This window comes from Thermobia domestica, chromosome 13 (assembly GCF_964235325.1).
Source record: "Thermobia domestica chromosome 13, izTheDome1.hap1.1, whole genome shotgun sequence".
Classification (NCBI taxonomy): Eukaryota; Metazoa; Arthropoda; class Insecta; order Zygentoma; family Lepismatidae; genus Thermobia; species Thermobia domestica.
Window position 1 is genome coordinate 177,175,797 of NC_137466.1, and position 22,266 is coordinate 177,198,062.

The 22,266-nt window shown below is 36.2% G+C and overlaps 1 protein-coding gene across 1 annotated transcript in view; it reads right to left on the reverse strand.

Moving 5' to 3' along the window:
• The window catches only part of LOC145667865 (uncharacterized), a 58,186-nt gene extending 39,398 nt beyond the window's left edge, over positions 1 to 18,788 (reverse strand). Inside the window, exons 1-3 of the mRNA XM_081735297.1 lie at positions 18,717 to 18,788; positions 1,904 to 2,077; positions 264 to 401 (exon numbers count right to left, since the gene is read on the reverse strand). Coding sequence (XP_081591423.1) covers positions 264 to 401; positions 1,904 to 2,077; positions 18,717 to 18,753 — 349 coding nt within the window. The 5' untranslated portion in view covers positions 18,754 to 18,788. The remainder of the gene's footprint in view (positions 1 to 263; positions 402 to 1,903; positions 2,078 to 18,716) is intronic.
• Positions 18,789 to 22,266: the final 3,478 nt, after the last annotated feature.

Below are 22,266 nucleotides of genomic sequence, written 5' to 3' on the forward strand. Positions count from 1 at the left end.
AGTGCCTGCTATTCACTTTCAATTTGTATAGTGATTGCTATTGACTTTGAGAATAACGGTGTAATGTTGCTGTAAAGCTGTGCACTACAAGTGTACAGTTTCGAATCAATGAATAGATCTTTATTCATTAGTTTGAAGTGTATAGATATATGGAAATCGCTTCCCTTCAACTTAGGTATTTGGAAATCTACCAAGTTTAAACTGTATTCCAAAAGTAAAATTATATATATATACACAATTATGAAAACTGAAAACAGTCAAACCTGGTGAGAGCTGACGAATACATTTGATAGCAAGATCATTGGGATACCATTTCTTATTCGTTGCACATACTGGTGTTTCCTGTGTATTCTTTAGAGCTTCTTGGCAGACGCAAGGAAACTCACTGGCTAAAGTTAAATCTGTTATTCGGGAAGAAAAAGAATAAGCAATTAAATACATTAGCAAATTAAGTTTAAAGCACAATTAAATGACGAATCAGATATAGCAATTCATAAATTACTGTATTAGTGTTTCTTGAGGAAGAATTTGTAGTTAAACAGATTATTATGATGTATTTGGTATATATCTTTTTGTTACTTTTATTATCTATTTTTCTTATTTATTTTTATGCAGAAAAAGCATTTCAATATCACTTCTTACTTCGGTGCAATGACATCACATCAGTAGATGTGATATTCTTCCTTGCCATTGTCAGTATGGACCATCTAAATTTTCGATGGGTATTTGGACAAAGATGATATGTCCGTTTCGTAATTTTTGCAGGATACAAACTTCAAGGCATCTCATAAATCAGAGGTTCATGCAAAACTTTGTTTTTGTTAATGGAATATTTGCTGGAGGTTCTTTTGTTTTTATGTAATGTGCTACAAATGCAAAAACCCTTCGGACATTATCCATATCAGTCAAAACCTGATTTTCGAAGAAAAATGGACATATCACGTTTGTCCAGATACCCATCGAATGTCCTTATAGCACTATTTTTCGTGCACTGTTTCTTAGTATGCATTATATGGCTAGGATACTATCTTCCACCAGAACGAAAGAACGTTTCTAGAAAATAATCTGTTGAGTCATTTGTCACTTTTTGTTTCTCAATTTCTTCATTCCACCATTTTATTCATTTCTCATAATCACCGTCTCCTTTAGCCTAACCGGCATAATCGTGGGACGTAAAACTCAAAGATTCCATTTCATTTTTTCACAAACAAGGCTTACAGACGTTGCCGGTGTTGCATCACGAAAGCGAAGTGAAAAGAAAGTCAAATATATTTCCAAACAGTGATGATTTCAGATTTCCCCATTGAGGAGGAGGAGGAATTTCAATACACAGGGGTGTTATAGAAAGAAACCTAGTAATGCACGTTAAGCACAATCGCAAATATACCGCAAGAGAGAGAATCCTACGCCGGCACCCTCTAAAATGCTCATTCTTTGCAAATCATATAATGTCCTGTGCGTTGATCCATATTAAAAAAAAAAGGAAGTCGAACGTGGTTATTAAATGCTAAATTGTCTTATTACGTTATCTGTAAAAACATACATTATAATAGGTGCTTCAGATATAAAAATTTGTTTGTCTAAAACAAAAAAGGCTCTTTTTTTGTAATGACACACTACGGGAAGGAAAAATATAATATCCACCATAAAAATTTTTGCTAGACGCCAAATGAACGTTTCCTTACAAAGCGCAATGTTTTATTTAAATCTCTCCCAAGCACTCATTATTGTGCCAAGCATATGAAAGGGTAACTATTAGTGCACCATTGGCGTCAATAGACGCCAATACAATATCGTTGTTCAGTTGAGTTTTCAGAAATGTTTTGAACTAAAATATTATTTTGTTTGTAAACTAATTCTAAAGCAGATTTTAAAAAAAAATAATAGTTAAATAATACTGAACTCTTTTCAGGATGCTTCAATGCTAAACAGTTGAGATATTCCTCGTTAAAATAGTCTTTGCCATCTGATCCACACACAAGGATTTCAATATTTGAATAAGGACAATCTTGGTAGAACAGAGAAGTTGGCCCGATTTGATGATCACCTTCACACTGGCCCCCAAGAATCAAAGCAACTAAAACAAAGAAACAACACAGACATTCATTACACTCATGTTATATAAAATTATATTCTTTTTCACTTATTTATGATGACATTATATATTAAAATTTTCGTGATATGAACTAATCTATTTCTATATCTATATCTATCTATCTATTCTATATTACTGTATATTCAGACGTAGACAAGCTACGCTGTTACAACAGTCCAATTTCTGAGACAAAAACGAGTAATTCTAAAAATAAAAAAATTAGAATGGTAAATTCAACTCTGAAATAAGAATTTCGATGTAGGAAGGGTTATCCAGCAATTTCTATTAATACCAATGATTATACTGTGATTTGAATAAATGAGTAATATGAATGGATAATAAGGAATTTACTGTTGTAAATTCATATACGAAATCGGGATTTTGCTTTCCGGGATAGCTTTGCAATAATTTTCAGTAATTTAAGTAACTCCAGTAATTATAATTTGAACGTATGAACAATATAAGACATCATTATTTGCAACAAATATAGAAAATTTGTTGAAAAATTTGGCTTTTGTATTTCTGGCTTTTTTAAAGAAGTTATCATTAATGTTCACATAGTGTGAAATGTTATCCTTAAAATTACAGTAAGACAGGATTGATTTGTACGAAGTATGGGTATATTGCAATAAAGTAACACAAAGCTTCCTCGGATGTGAAAATGGACTCGAATTAAAGTAATTTGTGAATAAAGTGATCAAAGCTAACAACGAACTTCTATGATGCAATATATACTGGAAATTACATTTCAGGAATACAAATCCGAACTTCTTTCCAGTGATGTATCGAATACTTATGGGGAAAGATTTCATAAAGACATAGTTACTGCGTAGAAACAATATGATATGAAGGGAAATTGATAACCACAATGTTAGTAGAGTACTGCTGGACTATTATTCGGGATAACAGAGACACTCAGTAAGACAGGATGAAATTATACGTTATTTTCGAACTTTGTCTACTCTTTGTAAATATTCGTTTAGAATGACTGCTAAAAACTGAATACATATGGACACAAGCACCGTAACTTTGAACTTTTCTTGAGGGACAAGAATTAATTTGACTCCCTTCCAAGAGAAAATTGCCCTCCCCTAGAAAAATATGAAGTTTCCTTCCTTGGAATTTGAAATTTTGTATTTCTAGGGATTAACACTAGCATTTCACTAAAGTAAGGCCTAGATTACATTTATACTTTATCTTTGGGAAATAAAGTTTGTTCAGATTATAGGGCAGCATCAACTTAAATTATTTTCACTTCTTTCGGAAATTGTATGGTAAGTCCATTCCATTAATTGACAAGTTACGTTGCAAAAACAATATTTGACACAAGTTAATGATTAAGAAATACATATTACTTTTGGGAGCCCTAATACGTAGTAGATATTTTACGGAAATGGGCCTAAATTATATTTGCCTTTCATTTAAAATATTTTTATGTTGCATTTGGGATTCAGTGGACTTTTGTTATGTCTCATTTATACATTCATGTTCGTATCGTTTCATATACAGTAAAACACTTTTATCTTGAAATGGCTTCCACTCAAACTGTGAGAAGCTTAAATGAGAAGAGTCAGATGTACTCTTGTTCCCCATAAGTTACGGCACTCTTGAACACTGTGTCTCATATTACTTTATGTTACTCTGTAAATGTTGTAGGTTTTTTCCTTAATTTCTGTCAGTATATCTATCACTATATGAAAATGTTTAGAATTACCTGAAGATGTGAAAATAAATTTAAAATCTAATTACTCTTGAATTAAAAATACTAAGAAAAATCTATTTTGTAGGTCCTGAATAATGAGTTCAGGGAAGTGTTTCGTGTGTGCTGTCTTAGGGGCAGAAACATGGACATTACTCAAACTCGATGAAATTGGCAGGACGCTTTCGAAATGCGGGTGTAGAAAAGAATAGAGAGAATAAGATAGATTGAACGGAAACGAATTAGATGTTAGAGATAGTGGAGAAGGAAAGACAAGCGATACTTGTCTTTTCCAAATTCTCTTCTGTAGATTGAGCTTCAGTCTCGCTGACGTCAGATTTTTTTTTTCTAAATGGTGAGCCCAGACGCGGAGTTAAAAGATTTTCCCCCATAAAATGTGTTTATTTATAAAAGTAATAAATAAAAACAGTATGTGGTCGCCGCAACACCACACTGAGGCATTCCTTGGCATTTCAGCTGAACGAATAAAATGCAAGTTCTGGCGCGACGTTGCCAAGCGGGAAAGGGGTGTGGTTATGGCTAAGGAGACAAACTACAGCGCGATCAGTTGACAGGGGATAGACGTGGATGTGTACAAAATAAACATGGCAATACCGCTGGCCTCTCATTTGCTAACAGCATTTAAAGGGAACTTGGAGCGCCGCCTTCAAATGCCAAGATGTTTGTCACACCGTTTAATAACTAACACTAGTCTGCTTGTAATCCCAGAGGCAAGTCATTACCGAATGGTCAATGTAAAGCCAACGTAGTCAAGGGAAATAAGAGTAGCAGCAAACCACCATCTTCTTCGTCGACAGAAATACGTACTTCTAATACTAATAACATAATTAGGCATATAATAATAAAATCTAAATAAAAAGAACAAAAGCTTAAATCACAAACCCAATACAAGTAACAAATAAAATGTATGTGGATATATTTCATATATTTTTACTCGTTTGATATATGATACTTCTGGAAGTTAGACATATGTTACTGGTGAAAGGTAAAAAAAAAAAAAAAAAATTTTAAAGATAAGGGGGCAGGTGACTCGGTAGTAGAGCCCTAATCTCTGGTGCTAGAAGTCTTGGTTTGATCCCAGGCCTAATGAGTTTGTGGTGCTCAAAACCGTGTTCGTGGGTTTTCTCGGGGTTCTCCGTTTCTTCACACAATTTCATTCCACCAATTCTTTAATTATCATTCATGTTAATTAATTATTAACACGTTCGATCCGACCGACATATATTTATGACGGCCTTTAAATCACGTTGAATCCGATCGTCATACATATATGACGGGGCCTTTAAAAATTAAAGGGAAAAAAATTGGTGATGACCTTGAAGTCAGCTCGACTTGTAATCCCTTCGTGGTTCCTTCCTGAGTCGTATGGAGGTAACCCTATGTGTGTATGTTCTGTTTAGTCTGCAATTTCTGTCAACACATAAATTGCGTTTCAGAGTGTGAGGAATGCGTTCTCAGAATGGTTTCTTTGTGTTTAGTCAGATCACACTCTGAAGCAGAAACATGATAAATAAAAGCTCCATTTTTTCCTTCTTGTTTTTGTTTTCTTCTAGTGAGTATGTATATTGTTCAGATGTGATGTTTTAGAACAGTATCAGTTTTGACAGTGTTGTGATCGGGCTAATTTTCGTATTTTTCTTTGGTAATTTCGGGTATTGAAAAATGAATATTCCATCAACAAGTAAAGGCGTTGTGCAGAAACAACATAATTTGCGGACATTGGCGCTCAATGAAGACAGAATTGCCGAACTTGTGTACGATTCCGATTCGGATGCTTACGATACTGACGAATTCAGTGGCGTATCGGAGTATGGGGACAGCGAGTTTTCTGATGTTGAGGAAGAAGTAGTTCCGCGTATTCGGAAACGGGTTCGCCGTATGAACACAGATTCAGACTTGGGGTGGACTGAAAATATTCAGGAAACTACAAAGCCTGTTTTCTGCGGAAAACCCGGTATAAGTGTCAGTGCTCATGGTGAAACTTCAGCACTTGCTATGTTTCAATTGTTTTTTGGTGCACACGTTTTTGATATTATTTCAAGAGAGACAAACAGATACGCACAGCAGCAGATTCGGAAAATGAAAGAAAAGGGTCCACTGAAAACAAAATCAATGTTTGCGAAATGGAAACCCGTAAATGTATTAGAACTAAAGAAATTTTTTGCAATAGTGATTCATACATGTCTTGTGCGTAAACCATCTCTACGTGATTATTGGAGCACAGATCCTATTTTGCAAACTAATTATCCAATTTCTCTCGGTATGTCAAGGGACAGGTTTCTCGAAATTCTAGCCATGCTTCACTTGAACGATAACGACACTGCTGTGCCTAAATCAGAGCCAGGATATGATCCGTTACATAAAGTGCGTACAATTTTGGACATTATCACGCGTCAGTGCCAAGAGTTATATACTCCAGAAGAATGTGTCGTAGTTGATGAAAGAATCTGCGCCTTTCGCGGCCGGGTAGCATTTCGAGTGTACATGAAAGGGAAACCGGAGAAGTATGGAATAAAAATGTTTGAGTTGTGTGAAGCAAGAAGTGGTTTTGTATGTAATCTTGAAATTTATACAGGTGCGCAGTCGGATGATCCACAACATAATACGGCACTCAATGTTGTGAACAGACTTTGCGACAAAGTAAAAAACAAATGGTATACCGTGTACATGGACAGGTGGTTTTCGAGTCCCACACTTTTTGATCACCTTTGGAATTGTAATACAAAAGCTGTAGGAACAGTAATGCCTAATAGAAAAGAAATGCCTAAGGAAGCATTCAGAAAAAAAATGAAAAAGGGTGAACATGTTACAATGCAGAGGAAACATCTATTGGCAATAAAATGGAGAGATGTCAGAGATGTATACATTCTAAGTACAGCTCATAATGACAAAATGATGGAACAACAGTCGTACTCGAAAAGTAGACATCAAACAATAAAACCAGCCGCCGTTGTAGATTACAACACATACAAGATTGGAGTCGATAAGTCGGATCAGATGCTGTCGTACTACAGTTTTCGAAGAAAATCAGTGAAGTGGTGGAAAAAAGTTTTCTTTCGGTTATTTGATCTGGCAATTGTCAATGCGTACATTCTCTACACAAAAAAGATGATGATAAAACCACCACTCAGAAAATTTCTCGCAGAGTTGGCGGAAGGACTAGTGAGTGACGCAGGTCTCGACATCAGTGAACTATCCCGGTCTTCGTCTAGTGGAAGGCTTGTGGCAACAGGCCATTACCCATACCGCATATCTACATCGTCAACGCATACTGACCGTGCAGGACAAAGAAGATGCAAAGTATGTTCCGACCGAGAAAAGTATCGGACTGGAAAAAGCGGTAGAAAAGCCACTACATTTTATTGCCCAAAATGTGACGTTGGTCTGTGTGTAGGAAAATGTTTCGAATTATATCACACAAAAGACAAGTATTGGGAAATCTAGGTTATTCAGAACACGTACTATAAGTTACATTAATATTTGTGAATAGAACGTATATTTGTGTGTCTGTGTGTGCGTTATATGTAAACTTTACGTTGTTGTAAAAACACCCAAATCTAGTGTCATATTCGAAGAGACGCCAAACTAAACGAAATAAAGGTAGGTCTCTGAATTTTCACATACAAGTAAACTGTTCTTTTATCTCTGTATGTTGCAATTTTTGAGCCAAAAGCATGTGCAGAAGAAAAGATACGAATTTTTAAAATTACCCCTAAAAAGTGCCGGATTGAACGCTTTAAAAATTTAAATGGTCTTCGGGCTGAAAGTGTTAATCTTCTTTAACCTTTAGACGATGAAGGGATTTAAATGCCGCAGCCCCTTTTATACGGCGCCATTTAAAGCGTTTTCGTAAGAGTTTACAAACAAGTCCATATCTTCACCCCTATTTATCCTAGGATCATGGTTCATACCTCATTCTCTTCAGAATGAAGCTGGCTTTCAAATGGTACCACTTCCATGCTCGTACCATATACCAGGAGAGGGGAAAATGAAGATAAAGGGAAAATTTCGGGGGGGGGGATTTTTTTCCCACACTTTGGGCCCCTTTGAAACGGCCCTGTGTGAACGTAGATTTCTCGAAAAAATCTGATAAATAGTACTTGGTATACTGAATGTGTGTGCGAAATTTCAAGTTTACATCTTGAATACTAAGGGCGGGAGAAATTTTATCAAGAATTCCCACAATGCCCCAAATTACCGCAAAACACCATGATATCAGGTAAAAAATTTCCTGAGACATCTCTATTTACCCTAGAACTATAATCCGCCAATCATTCTCTTCAGAATAGAACTGCCTTTCAGGCGGTACCATTCACATGTCTCCATCATGTATCTAAGGCGGGAAAATCCCGAAAAAAGGATTTTTTTGGTGAAAATATCCCTTTTTTCAAATTTTAGCCCTTCTGGCTCCCCCCTGTTTTAACGCAGAAATCTGAAAAAAAATTCTGTTAAATACTACTCGGTGGACTGAATGTTTATGCACAATTTCAATCTTCTAGGTGCAAAAATAGGCCCGCAAAAAATTATATATACCGACAATGTCCCATATTCCCCTATACAGAAGTATATTTTGATAAAAATTCCCTGACACATCCCTAATTACCCTAGGGGCATGTTTCGCCCATCATTCTTTTCAGAATAGAACTGCCTTTCAGACGGTATGACTCACGTGTCTCCATCATGTATCTAAGGCGAGAAAATCCCGAAGAAAGGGATTTTTTGGGTCTAAATATCTCTTTTTTCAAATTTTAGCCCCTCTGGACCCCCCCTGTTTTAACGCAGAGATCTGAAAAAAAATCTGATAAATACTACTAGGTGGGCTGAATGTTTATGCACAATTTCAATCTTCTAGGTGCAAAAGTAAGCCTGCCAAAAATATATATATACCGACAATGTACCATATTCCCGTATACAGAGGGATATTTTTGAAAATTCCCTGAGACATCGCTAATTACCCTAGAATCATGGTTTGCACATCATTTTCTTTAGAATAGAACTGCCTTTCAGGCGGTACCATTCACATGTCTCCATCATGTATTTAAGACGGGAAAATCCCGTAGAAAGGGATTTTTTGATAAAAATATCCCTTTTTCAACATTTTGCCTCTCTGGATCCCCCCCCCTGTTTTAACGCAGAAATCTAAAAAAATCTGTTAAATACTACTCGGTGGAGTGAATGTTTGTGCAAAATTTCAATCTTCTACGTGCAAAAATAAGCCCGCCAAAAAATAATGAACATAGGCTTAATAAAAGAATATATATATTTGAGAATTATGACGTCATCACCTCCTATGTCTCGACGCAGGAAGGTGTGAAACCATACGTAAGGTCTTCTACAATGCCTCTGGACTTGAAAAACAAAAATAACCCGGACGAAAAAGCTCAAATAGGAGAGTTATAATGCAATGTACCATGAAACACCCAAAGGGATAGAGTGTGGACTGTCTGGACAGAAACACACACACACACACACAAACGCATTCACACACATACTTTTTCCCTTATCTCATCAACATCATTGGTAATAAACACCTCGAAGTGTAAGCTGAGTTTCTCACAAGAGAAACAATCTCCTCGTGTCAGCAGAAATAATTGATAAGCAAGCGGTCACAAAAGTCAACGTGAAGAAATGAAAAAAAATAAAGGGAGGAAAAGTAACCAATTTTTTGGTTTGTTTGGGTTACAACTGGTGAACTATTTTTCTGTCACGTGTTCCTTTGATCGTTTTAGAACACACAAATGCTAGCAGCGGAAGGTTTGATGCAGAATAGCCAGTGCTACATTAGTTATTGGTCTGAATAATTTTTTTGGTCGAAAAAGACCAAACCGTATATACAGCCAAAATCGCTATTGGTCGAAAACGACCAAGTTCGTCGTCTAAAGGTTAACCTAAAGGGCATAATCGTGGGAGGTAAAACTATAAATTTCATTCCCAGACGTTTTTCGCTGACGCACAGTGGACGAAATGCACAATCTAGCTGTGCAAAAGTCCAAAATTAAATTGCTTGGAATTGCACCCATTGTGTCTGTAATGAGTCACAAAGAAACCACAGATAACAAGAACAACAGTAGAAAAGATATTACATTTTGCAGGGAAATGAGTTTGCACTATAAAAGACGTCTTGTCATCAGTGGCGGATTCAGGGGGCGATAGGGGCAATCGCTCCACCCCCCCAGATGAGGAAACTTTTTTTTTATTTTATATATAAATAAAACCCATCCCAGAGTTTGGATCTCTTAAAAGTAGCTCTAAGTATCAGTATTACAGCCCACCGCCCCCCAGAAGTCCGTCCTTGATCCGCCCCTGCTTGTGATACAGCAGCAGGCATTATTAATATTAATCAGATTTAGAAGGTCAAAGTTAATCCATCATGCTCAACGTTTGCTCGACTGTTTGGAATCGAGAACTACTATATTTGTTGCTACAGGTATGTACTGTGATTCAAATACAAATTAACTGAAAAATTAAATGAATTACAAGTAGCACGCGTACAATATCGGAAGTTACTGTCCGTATAAAAGAAGTATGTGATATTGCATTTTAATGGAAAATAATAAAAATATCCAACTATATCCACCTCGAAATATATTTATGTGCAATACATGAATGTTCTTGTATACAATAATAGTGATATTAGCTGCAGCAAACTGCAATCTGATGATGTGTTTAATCATTTCAGATACGATGTCTATATCCTGGAGAAAGCTCTTTCAAATTTGGAGTGAAGAAAGAATCGTAACTACCAAAAATGCTGCAGTTGTAACATATGTCTAGAGCAGACTGGGACTGAAGAAGACAAACACATATTAATACGAGCACATTCAGCAGCAAGTAAACAATTTTAATAGTAAGTTATATCAAAAATGGCAGAAATCGAATCTTGACTGAAGGCACTTTTATTACTAGAAGGCAAGTGGCTGGATAACAATGTCAGCTTTGTGCCTCAACAGCAACAAGATGTGGTCTCTGAAACAATAGCCCACAAGTTTGCTGCATTTCTTCTCCCAGACAAACGTAAACTCCTTTTTACGTCAAATGCTAATTCTTCTGTTGAATGTCTTCATTAAGAAAGAAAATTTCTTTTCTTCGCTGATGCAGACAGTTGTTTAAATTCCTTCGGTGGTTTTCCAAGTGTGCTGCAGGATGATGACCCTTGTTCTGGATCATCTTGTTGCTGTTGAGACACAAAGCTGACATTGTTATCCAGCCACTTACCTTCTTGTAATAAAAATGCCTTCAGTCAAGATTCGATTTCTGCCATTTTTGATATAACTTACTACTAAAATTGTTTACTTGCTGCTGAATGTACTCGTTTTAATCTGTATTTATCTTCTTCAGTCCCAGTCTGCTCCAGACATATGTTGCAACTGCAGCATTTTTGGTAGTTACGGTTCTTTCTTCACGCCAAACTTGAAAAAGCTCATTCCAGGATATAGACATCGTATCTGAAATGATTAAACATATCATCAGATTGAAGTTTGCTGCAGCTAATATCACTATTATTGCAATCAAGAACATTCAAGTATTGCACATAAACATATTTCGAGGTGGATATAGTTGGATATTTTTATTATTTTCCATTAAAATACAATATATCATACTTTTTTTAAAAAAAATACGGACAGTAATTTCTGATATTGTACGCGTGCTACTTGTAAATTCATTTAATTTTTCAGTCAATTTGTATTTCAATCACAGTGCATCCCTGCAGCAACGAATGCAGTAGTTCTCAATTCCTAACAGTCCAGCAAAACGTTGAGCACGATGGATTAATTTTCACCCCTGTAAATATGATTACTATTGGTAATGCCTGCTGCTGTATCATAAGCCGTCTTTTATAGTGCAAACCCATTTCCCTGCAGAATGTAATATGTTATCTACTGTTGATCCTGTTATCTGGTTTCTTTGTGACTAATTACAAGTACAATGCGTGCAATTCCAAGCAACTTCATTTTGGACATTTGCACAGCTAGATTGTGCATTTTGTCCAGTGTGTGACGCCTCAGGACATACCTTGTTCTGTGTATACACAGTATGTCGGAAAAGAAACTATTTTGTCCTTACAGATAACCACTAGCTCCATCTATTGAATCAACATATCATCGGAAAGCTGGTAGGCCTATCTGTTCAACAAAACGAGACCACACTCATGAGAACCGATTAACGGAGTGTCAAGTTATAGCAAGAAAAGTGAGTGTACCTGGTGTCACCTCGTGACAAAAACACGATGGAGCAAAGAGCCAATATTAAATTTTATTTCAAGCTAGGTAAAACATTTACAGAAACATTGGTAATGATGAAACAGGTGTAACAGGTGTATGGTGATAAGTGCCTATCTCGTAGACGTGTGTTCGAGTGGTATACGCGATTGCGGAACGGTCGTAAGTCCTTGGAAAATGACCCAAAGCCAGGCATACCAAAAAACATAAATCGCGATGAGTTGGCGGAAAGAGTGTTCCAAATGATCGTCCACAATGTGAATTTGACTGTGAGATGGATGACTGAGGAATTAAATACGACGAAAGACATGATTCACGAAATTTTGACAAAGGATATAAAGAAATGGAAAGTCTGTACTAGGGATAGCCAAAATTTTTCGGATCCGGATCTTGCCGGATCCGGACCTAGATCCGGATCTCGGATCCGAATCTCAGATCCGGATCCGGGTCCGAAATTCGGATCTCGGATCTGGATCCGAAACTCGGATCTCGGATCTGGGTCCGGATCTCGGATCTGGATCCGAAATTCGGATCTCGGATCTGGGTCCGGATCTCGGATCTCGGATCTGGGTCCGGATCTCGGATCTGGATCCGAAATTCGAATCTCAGATCTTGATTCGTATCCAAACCTGCATCTGAAATTGTGATGATAAAATTGAATATCTAAATTTCATCAAAACTTTTTTCAGATTCACTAATATAGTAGGTTGCTGTGCTTTTAAATGTTTCCATAACACGTTTGTGCTACCTTTGTTCTTTATTTTATTTTAACCTTGCAATATTTACATCGAAGTCTCTTTAGTAAAATATTTCCAAGTTTGCCTTCTTCCCATTTCAGAGTATACTGAATTGTCTGAAAACTGATGTAAATGGTAACAAATTCTTCTGTTTAGCTCCTCTTCGAAACTTAATGTTAACTTCACATTGAAAATATTTATTTTATTCTTAGAAAATAAACTTTGTTATTTTCTTATATACAAATGACATATCTTTTAGATAGACCCTTCTAATCGCAGGAATACTGGACAAAAGAAACTCTTTATTAGTAGTAGTTTCTGACTTACTAGAGTCCAACCATCAACAAATGTAATAATGAATATCTTTCACTTCGAACGTACAGCAAAAAATATAGACTGGTTGGAGTGGAACAACAGTAGATTTGTAAACATACACATGAGAATTTCAGAAGAGCGATAAGGTTGTGTAGTATTATTAGTATCAATAAAAGTGTTCGTTGTATGACTTTATTACCTAACTTATGGCTTGCCCTTCTGAGGTCAGGAGTTTGTTGAAGGAGTAAATTTAAAAGAGATTTCTGTTATTTTTTCTTCGCCCTCCAGGTTTCTTTAATCATACATTGCAGGACGTAACCAAAACATATCCATGCATCGTATCATTGAAGCGTTTTGTGTTTTGTATATTCAAGTGTTCAAAAATATTTAACATATTCGCATTTCTTCATGTGATCCCAGGTTTAATTCTCGGTGGAACATACATGAGAAAATTGAAAGCTGAAAAAATATGAAAATAGTATTTAAAAGTCAGGAAATTGATATTAAAACTTTAGCTATCTATTGGGACTGTAAGACTGTAGTTAAATTAACCCACGCGTTTCGTGAAGATATATTACGTCGTTATTGTTTATTTACTATAAGCTACCAGATACATCCTCAGAGGCCACTTTACACTGTAGTAATCAACAGATAAAAACATTGGAAAAGGAATGGAAGGAAGGTCTCCAGAGCCTTAGATCAAGGTACTAACCTAGCATTTGCCCAGTATAACTGAGGAACAACCCTGGAAAATCCTCAGTCAGGATGGCTAGTCTCCGAATTCAAACCCGGTATTATCCAATTGCGAAGCAAGAATCCTAACAAGTAGCCTGAGCTCGCTCCGTATTATTGTTATTATTATTTAATTAACGTGATGTTCTAAAATTAGTGCAAATTAAACCCCATTTTCTTTATTGCTGATGTTATAGTTAATAAGCCTACATGAGACATCAGTCCCCCATCAAGAAAGAATACTAGAACTGGAATTCAGGAAGCGGGGGTGAAGAGATTAATGAGGATGAGGAAACTATGTACGATGCAAAAACTGATAAATTATGACTTCATCACAGATATATTCACTTACGTCAATTAATATTTCTCTGATACAGGGTACTCTTACTTTCTATAGTGGCAGGAAAATGGCACGCTCTTGTAAACGAACACACTAAGCATGTGCATATAGGCGCAATGTCCGTGCAAAAGAAACATAGGTAAAACCAGAAAAAAATAGGGAAAGCAAGGGGAAAGTGATAAAACGCCATTCAGCTTTAAAAAAAAAAAAAGCTAAAAATAACTAAACTTAGAGCTACGAAAGACGCGAGGCGAATTTTATCGAATAGATTGTTTTTTCTGGTGATTACTTGTGCTAACTATGAACATGAATTAAAAAGAAAACAAGTAGCTAGCTCTGAATTTCGCAAACTGGTTGAAAAGAAAATATTGGAAAAATTTAATAATAAAGAAGGCATTTATGATAATTAAAACAAACTAAATTCTTGGCAACCAGTCCCTTGGTTCCTACCAGCGGACTTACGTTCAAAGTGGGAAGGTGTAGTCAACGCATCGACACCCGAAGTCCCTAATGCCGGCTTTCTAGACTGGAGTCCGCTACCTCTTACTTAAGATAACTCCCCAATTGTCCTCACGATGCTAGGTCAACATCGAAATTGTTGAGTGCCTCTCCGGAAATTGAACCCATGACCACGGGCACCAAAGGCACGCGCTAACCACTGTTTTTTATATATAAAAAGGTAACAGCTTTTTATCAGATTATTTAACCTGTTGAACGCTTTGCACGGATTACGCTGTAACCATTACGACACCACACAGACATGAAGTAAACTAGGACAGTTAAAAACACCTATGCCCGAAGTGGGATTTGAATCCAAGACATTCACAGTAAACGATCCAGAGCCTAATGCCGCAGACCACTCGACTATGGCTGTCGGGTTTTATCGGCCAATCTGTAGTATATTTAAAGTAACTGATTATTTTAAAAGTTGCTCCTAAATACTGACAATCTAAGTCTTATGTATCAAATATTTCCTGCGATAATACCATACACTCTCCGACTTCTATAGACGAAAAGCCATAGTTACCCACATTATCTAATACAGAAATAAGTTCTGATTCTCTAGTAGCTGCTGATGGTGATAGTCAAGGTTCACCGAAGCATGATCCCAAACCCAAACTGAGATATTGATGCCACTGAAACGCCTGAAAAGCCATTGTGGGTAAGTGAATTGCCCACTTGTCAGGATGAAGGGCGATGGTGATGTGAAATGCGGGGCTGTCAGAGGTACTACTTATAATAATTGGATTTATAATATTCTATGTTTCCGTAAACCCTCTTCAAGAAGATAACTGTTAATCTTAGCTTTGAAAATGTTACATAAAGAGTTTTATTGCTATCATTAGGTTGCATATAAATCTCTTTATTCCGGAATTATCGGATTTACTTTAACGCTTAACTTTCACATCTTTTCTGATTTACGAATATTTAAATCACGATTATCCCCTTAAGGTCAATTAGTGATATTTTAACTCATTTCGAACCAACTATATATATAGTTAGTCTTGTTATATGGGAATAATTGAGACCAGAAGCAGTCTACAGGCTAAGTTCAAATGAATCTTGGCCGACCTCCTGATAAACCACGTGTTTCAGCAAGGTGAATTGCGGCAATCCGATACCCACATGAGGAAATCTTCCGGTTCAAGTGAAAGCTTCCATAAGAATCAGCACCCTAATCAGTGGAATGTGTCTTGCTAATTTTTCCCCAATGTGAAAGTACCTAACTTTATTGTTAAAAATGAAAAGGCCTTTATTTCAAACAAGTCGCCATTAGAGTTTTCATATTTGAACACAACACTCATAAAAAGTCATGTTAAAGCGCGACTTACCCCTGAAAAAGAATATTTATCTGTTTTTAGTTTCTCGTGTTCCCCAAACTACATGCGGAATTAGTGCATGTGCCTTCCGCTCGCATTACCTGGGTACAAACAGCTACGATCTTGGTACTAGCATATGTTTCGGTTTACAGATCTCAAATATTTATATTTCAGCCTGATTCTATGTCTGAATCCGAAATTTCAAATCTAGATAAAAGGCACCAAAATTCATAGTTTATTCTCGGTGCTCATATTGTGATTTACTAAATAATTATTAAATCTAATTGTAAAATATACATTTGATATTTTGAGCAGACTAAGCAAGATAAATATACGTAAAAACTAGTCAATACTTGTCTTAACTGTTTATATTTTCTTAACTGTCAATGAAATAGGCGTATTGAGGAATTTTAAATATTCCAGTTTTGTACTCCGGTTTCAAATATATATATGTATTTCATCTCGGTCCTGCAACCGAGTGGACCTAGATTCGACATTCGAATTCTCATCCGGATCATTTTTTTTTTTTTTTTAAGTAAGCCAAGCATTTGATCTTTAGAGTAGAATGAAGGAAACAAATAGACTTGCCAGTATTCGTCTTAATGTTCTATTCTCTTCTTCACTGTGAGGACTTAGTGAAATTACTTTCAGCGAATTTTAGATATTCAAGTTTATCATAATTTGGGTGGGATGTGGGTTTGGATAAGAATCAAAATCTGAGATTCGGATTTCGGATCCAGATCCGAATTTCAAACCCAGATCCGAGATCCTAATCCAGATTCGAGATTAGAGATCCGGATCCAGATCCGAGATTCGAGATCTGGACCCAGATCCGAGATCCGGATCCAGATCCGAAATCCGAGATCCGGATCCAGATCCGAGATCCGGATCCAAAGGATCCGGACCCAATCAGATCCGGATCTTCGGATCCTGCCAGATCCGGATCCGGCCATCCCTAGTTTGTACTCGATTTGTTCCGCACACCTTAACTAACGACCAAAAACTTGCTCGCGTTAAGCATTGCAAGGACCTGATTAAAACAGCCAGACGGAACAGAACATTCCTGGAATCGATTGTAACTGGTAATGAGACTTGGTGCTTCAAGTACTACCCGCAATCAAAACGCCAAAGGGTTACGTGGAAGTTCCCAGCTTCTCCGAAAGCGAAAAAATTGCATTTTCAAATATCATTTGAGAAGACAATGTTGATCTGTTTTTACGATTCCAAAGGTATTATGCTTCGAGAATTCGTTCCAAAGGGTCAAACTGTTAATGGTGAATATTATCTGGGTGTTATGGAACATTTGTGGAAGCGAATCGTTCGCGTAAGGCCCGAGTATCGAGCGCAAGGAAGCTGGTCTTTATTGCACGACAATGCACCATGTCATAGAACCGTCGCAGTTCGTGGCTTTAGGCTAAGGTTCTGTGTGCTTCCACATCCTCTGTATTCGTCTGCTTTATCGCTGTGCGACTATTTCCTATTCTCAAAGTTAAAAGTGACCATAAAAGGAACATTTTATGACAATGTATAGATGTCCAGTCTACCGTGACGAGGGTCATTGCGGTGATTCCGAAAAGGGACATTAAAAGCTTTATGCTAGCATTGGTAAAACGTGTCCATCTGTTTATTGATGCAGAAGAGATGTATTTTGAATTTAAAAAAAAAAACTACAGTTGGTAAAATATCTAATTCGTTTTGTTTAATTTTAAAAATTCCGTTATTTTTCCGACATACTGTATACATGTGCTACAGAAAGTAATGGCAAACATAATTAGAATTCTGATACAGATATGGCACGATGATGGGATTGACTCTCAGGACGTGAAACGACACCATGAGTTGTCGCTGAGAGAGCCGACAGGATTATCACTGCTCACGGAAAGGTTCGTGCAAGTTGATCTTGTTATGATCCGATGACGGATTGACGGATGAAATTCCACTTCATCTTGAACATTGTTCTTGTATACCTTTGGAAAATACAGTTTTTCCTACCTTAATATTTAACGTAGACTCGTGTGAATTTCATCCGTCGTTTATGCGCCTCTTTTCTAACTGAACACTCAAGAATATCCTCTCTCAGTTCGAGGAATAAGATGTCATTTCGAATAGTACCGCAAATGTCGCAGTATTGTAAATGTTGACACAGCAAGTACTGCGCATGTCGATACTGTAATTGTCGCACTTCCTCTGTCAAGATTAGCTACTTGGTTTTTCTTACAATGGCAAAGAGTTCAGAAAGGGAGTCTGTTTTGATTGGCTATCAGCTTATCTGGAATGAATAATGGATGTTTTAATGAAAATCTCAGCTTTGATCAAATTGGCGCTTGTCTAGTTGCACGGCCGCACGCTTTAATTAAGGAATAATCCAATTAAAATAAATGTGAAGCATTAAGATGTTTGATTGATATTTGTTATAACAATTTTGTTAGTAATCATGTAGAAATCTGAATATGTTTAAGATTGAATCCTGATAAATATACTTGTTTACCAGTCTTTCTTAACTATAGTTTTAAATTAGAAGAAAACAGAAATGTGCATTTTATTTTACCTTCTAAATTAAAATTAGATTTTACTGCCAAGATAGATGGCCTTAGACCTTGTGAAATCATGATACTCACATTTGGTCATGTTATTTTCAAATAAATTTTAATAACAACACGCATTATTCATGCTTATTAAGTAAAGTAAATTGAAATCATACTGAATACAACGTACATGTATAAAATGCTAATACAAACCTACTACAGTAACTACAAGAAGGATGTTACATTCCATTATTTCAGTACACAATGTGTCGGTCCGTCCGCCAGGTAGTTCTATTCGAAAAGAGAATTTCTAGCTATTCAAGAGCTTAATGTAGGAAGTACTTTAATTTTTTTTATTATTATTTTAATATTTTGAAGCAAAAACACGTCATGTTGTTAATCCGGTCACTCAACATGTGCAGTTAATCTATGTCTCTTCTCTCTTTCCGCATATGATTATTATATTAGATTGGGAGCGGAAAAGGCTCTTCCGGGTGTTGGATAATTGCATTACTAATAATATAGTATATTTTTGTAAAGACATTTACGTTGCTGAGGTTAATAATTAAGTGTCCCGATCAAAGTATTTGCACATTATTTGCACTACATGCTTATATTATATAACTTATGCCACTCACGTCTTTTTCTTTTCTTTCTTTTTTCCCTCGTGGCTACGTACGAAGAGTAGTCAACTTTAGCAGTCGCACAATTTAGTGATGAACTTCTGCATCCGCATAGCAGGGGTGCCCACAAGGGGGGGGGGCTATGACGCAAACTGCGTCATTGAAATATTTGGGGGGTTAAAAATCTATATAAATATGTTTGAGGGGGTGTAAAAATTAATCGAAAAGATCTTTTTCTTTCATGGAAGAACACCTACGGATAGACAATTAGGGGGTGCGTCATGAACATAAGGGGGGGCACCACTGCGCATAGTATATCTTCTGCACAAAATTTTGCTTCAGTTGATTTGTACTTTTATTTACAAGTAGTAAGGCATCACTGTTAGGAAGAAAACAATAATAACTACCTTTACTTCTTAACACTGTATTTTTATATAAATAGCTTATATATAAATAGCTTTATTTAAAAAAAACTGTTACTTAAAGTAGTCAGCAGGGCTTTCACCACATGACTGAAAATAGGCAGAATTAAATCAATTTTAAGTGCTATTAACAAATCTAGACATGAAAATGTTCCATCACCACCCATTTTTTGTAACCTAGTAAAATCCATTTCATACTGGGTATTTCCTTGAAGAAAACAGCATATGTTTCTATAATTGCCTACATTTGTTACCACGATTATTGTATTGTAATGAATATTACTTTTTTTTTTTTACTTGTTACAATGGACCAAATACTAATTTCAACTGACTTCTAAATAAGTTTCCTGCTAGTTTGGCAGAAATTGATGGAATTTTGTGAACATCTCTAGCCAAAATCCCTTTTTTCAGGATTTTAATCCCCATTTACTTCAAAAGTGCAGAACTCACGGATATTACGTTATCTTTTAGAAATACTCTATTCTATCACCTGCACATCTGGAAAAATTTCCTAACCACCAAATGAAATAATCAGAACAATAAAATATATTTAAGGAAAAAAATACTATAATTTCATTTTGAAATACTATATTACATATGGAAACACTGCTTTCTGTTCTGCACGCACTCATACACACACACACACACGATGAGAATGTACAACTATTAACCCTTTAGAGACGGTCATCAGTGTTTCTTCAGAAGTGAAGAAAAAAAGGGGGTGCTCTAAAAGCCACCCTAGCCTATGATTGGATATTGAATGAGAAATGAAACATAAACTACACTCATTCTCTCCGTATATAAATACCACATCCATCCTCAACGGAAATTGGTTGTGTGTTTATATGCTCGAAAGAGTTAAATTACTTAGAACCTGATAGGGCTATGCTATATTATGAATACCGTAAGACAGGGTTACTTTGCACCAGATTAAAGGAATTTTAAAGAAAATCGCATATAACTTACAAACGTAATGATTTAGAACAGGGGCAGATCCAGGACCGACTTCTGGGGGGGCGGTGGGTTGTCATACTGCTACTTTTAAGGGCACAAAACTTTGGAATATGTTTTATTTATATATATAAAATAAGAAAGTTTTCCTCTTCTGGGGGGGGCGATCGCCCCCCCTGGATCCGCCCCTGATTTAGAATACTATATTTTAAACATATAATAGCTAGATATATAAGGAAAACATTAATGCAAGGTCATTAGTAAACATTCAATATGACCATAGTTATTGAAACAAACTTTGGTGCAAAGTAACCCCATAGATAGGGTTACTTTGCACAACATACAAAAAAGTATGTTTAGAAGACTCTAGTATATATTACTTAAAATTACTTCTATAAAATAATATAACTCATATACGTATTATCACTTTCTTAACTGTGTTTAATATCCACTCATGCGAAGCGTACATAACAAGATGTCTATCTCTACACACACTTATTTATTATATTTCCATAGCAACTACTCTTTTTCTAATTTACGATTACAAAAGAATAATAATCTCTTAATATCTCTATGTATCTTTCTTTTCTTTACACGTAATACTGCTCCACTAATTCGCCTCTGATCGCCTTTTAATAAACTGGCACAGATTGCCAATACTATATACAACAACACAACAACGTTATCGTTGTATGTTCAACATATGAACATAATGTTGCTGTGCAATGTTTCCCCTTCAGTATTTATACATTTCACTTTCTACACAAAACTGCATGCAGTCTACAAATATTGATAGCAGAATGGTGGTACCGGTATCGATGCTTAGTATGAATTACCAATATTTGTAAAGAAAATTATGTATTTTCTGGTACAGACGCAGGAACCACATTCTGATACTTTAGCATATGTCACACAAAAAATGCCAACTCAGGAACAGAAAAAAATCCCCGTGAACTGATTTGCCTTGGTTATTCCTTATGTCAAAGAACATCATCCCAACCGTAATCAGTGGAAGATTTATGGGGTTTGGGACTTTTAGGCTGAAGCCCACTCAAATTGTATGATTTCTTTTTTAAAAAATCCAATATTAGTCATTCATATGCGTATAAGCTCCAAGCCTCCCCAAAGTCCAGTGATTTCTAAAAAGAAAAAACGAAGCCTTTGTAAGTGAAGCCCCTCTCAAACTATTTTTCTATAGCCGCCACTGTTCATAATTTATTTTCCAATAAGAAATTCATTCTGGCATCTACCTAAATAGGAAATTTACCTAAAGTTAGAATGCAGGAGGTTCCAGTAGTAATAATAATACACAGGGGTATTTTGGACTGGTGTAAAGTAACCCCGATTAGAGGCTGAAACCGCCTTCTTCCAGTTTTGCTTTTTAACTATTGCATTGAAGTTCCATTATGCACAGTAATATTCTACGAAACTGACTTAACATCGACGGAAATTCTTGTACGTGATATCTTTCAAATTTTGGCGGCCTTTACAGTGACTGCTTTCCATATCGCAACAACAACAACAAACCATCCGGATAATTTGAACTGATGTTAACCGCCAACATTATAGCCAAAATACAGTTAGATGTTCTATCTTACGGTAGCAGTTGAAACTTCCTCTTTATAGTTCATGGTTTTACCGACAGAGGACTGTAAAACTTTTTTATATTTTGTGCAAAGTAACCCCTTATGTGCAAAGTAACCCCGTCTTCGGTATTACTGATTTATTGTTCTAAACGTCTGGATAATGGGAACTGGCTAAGAGAGC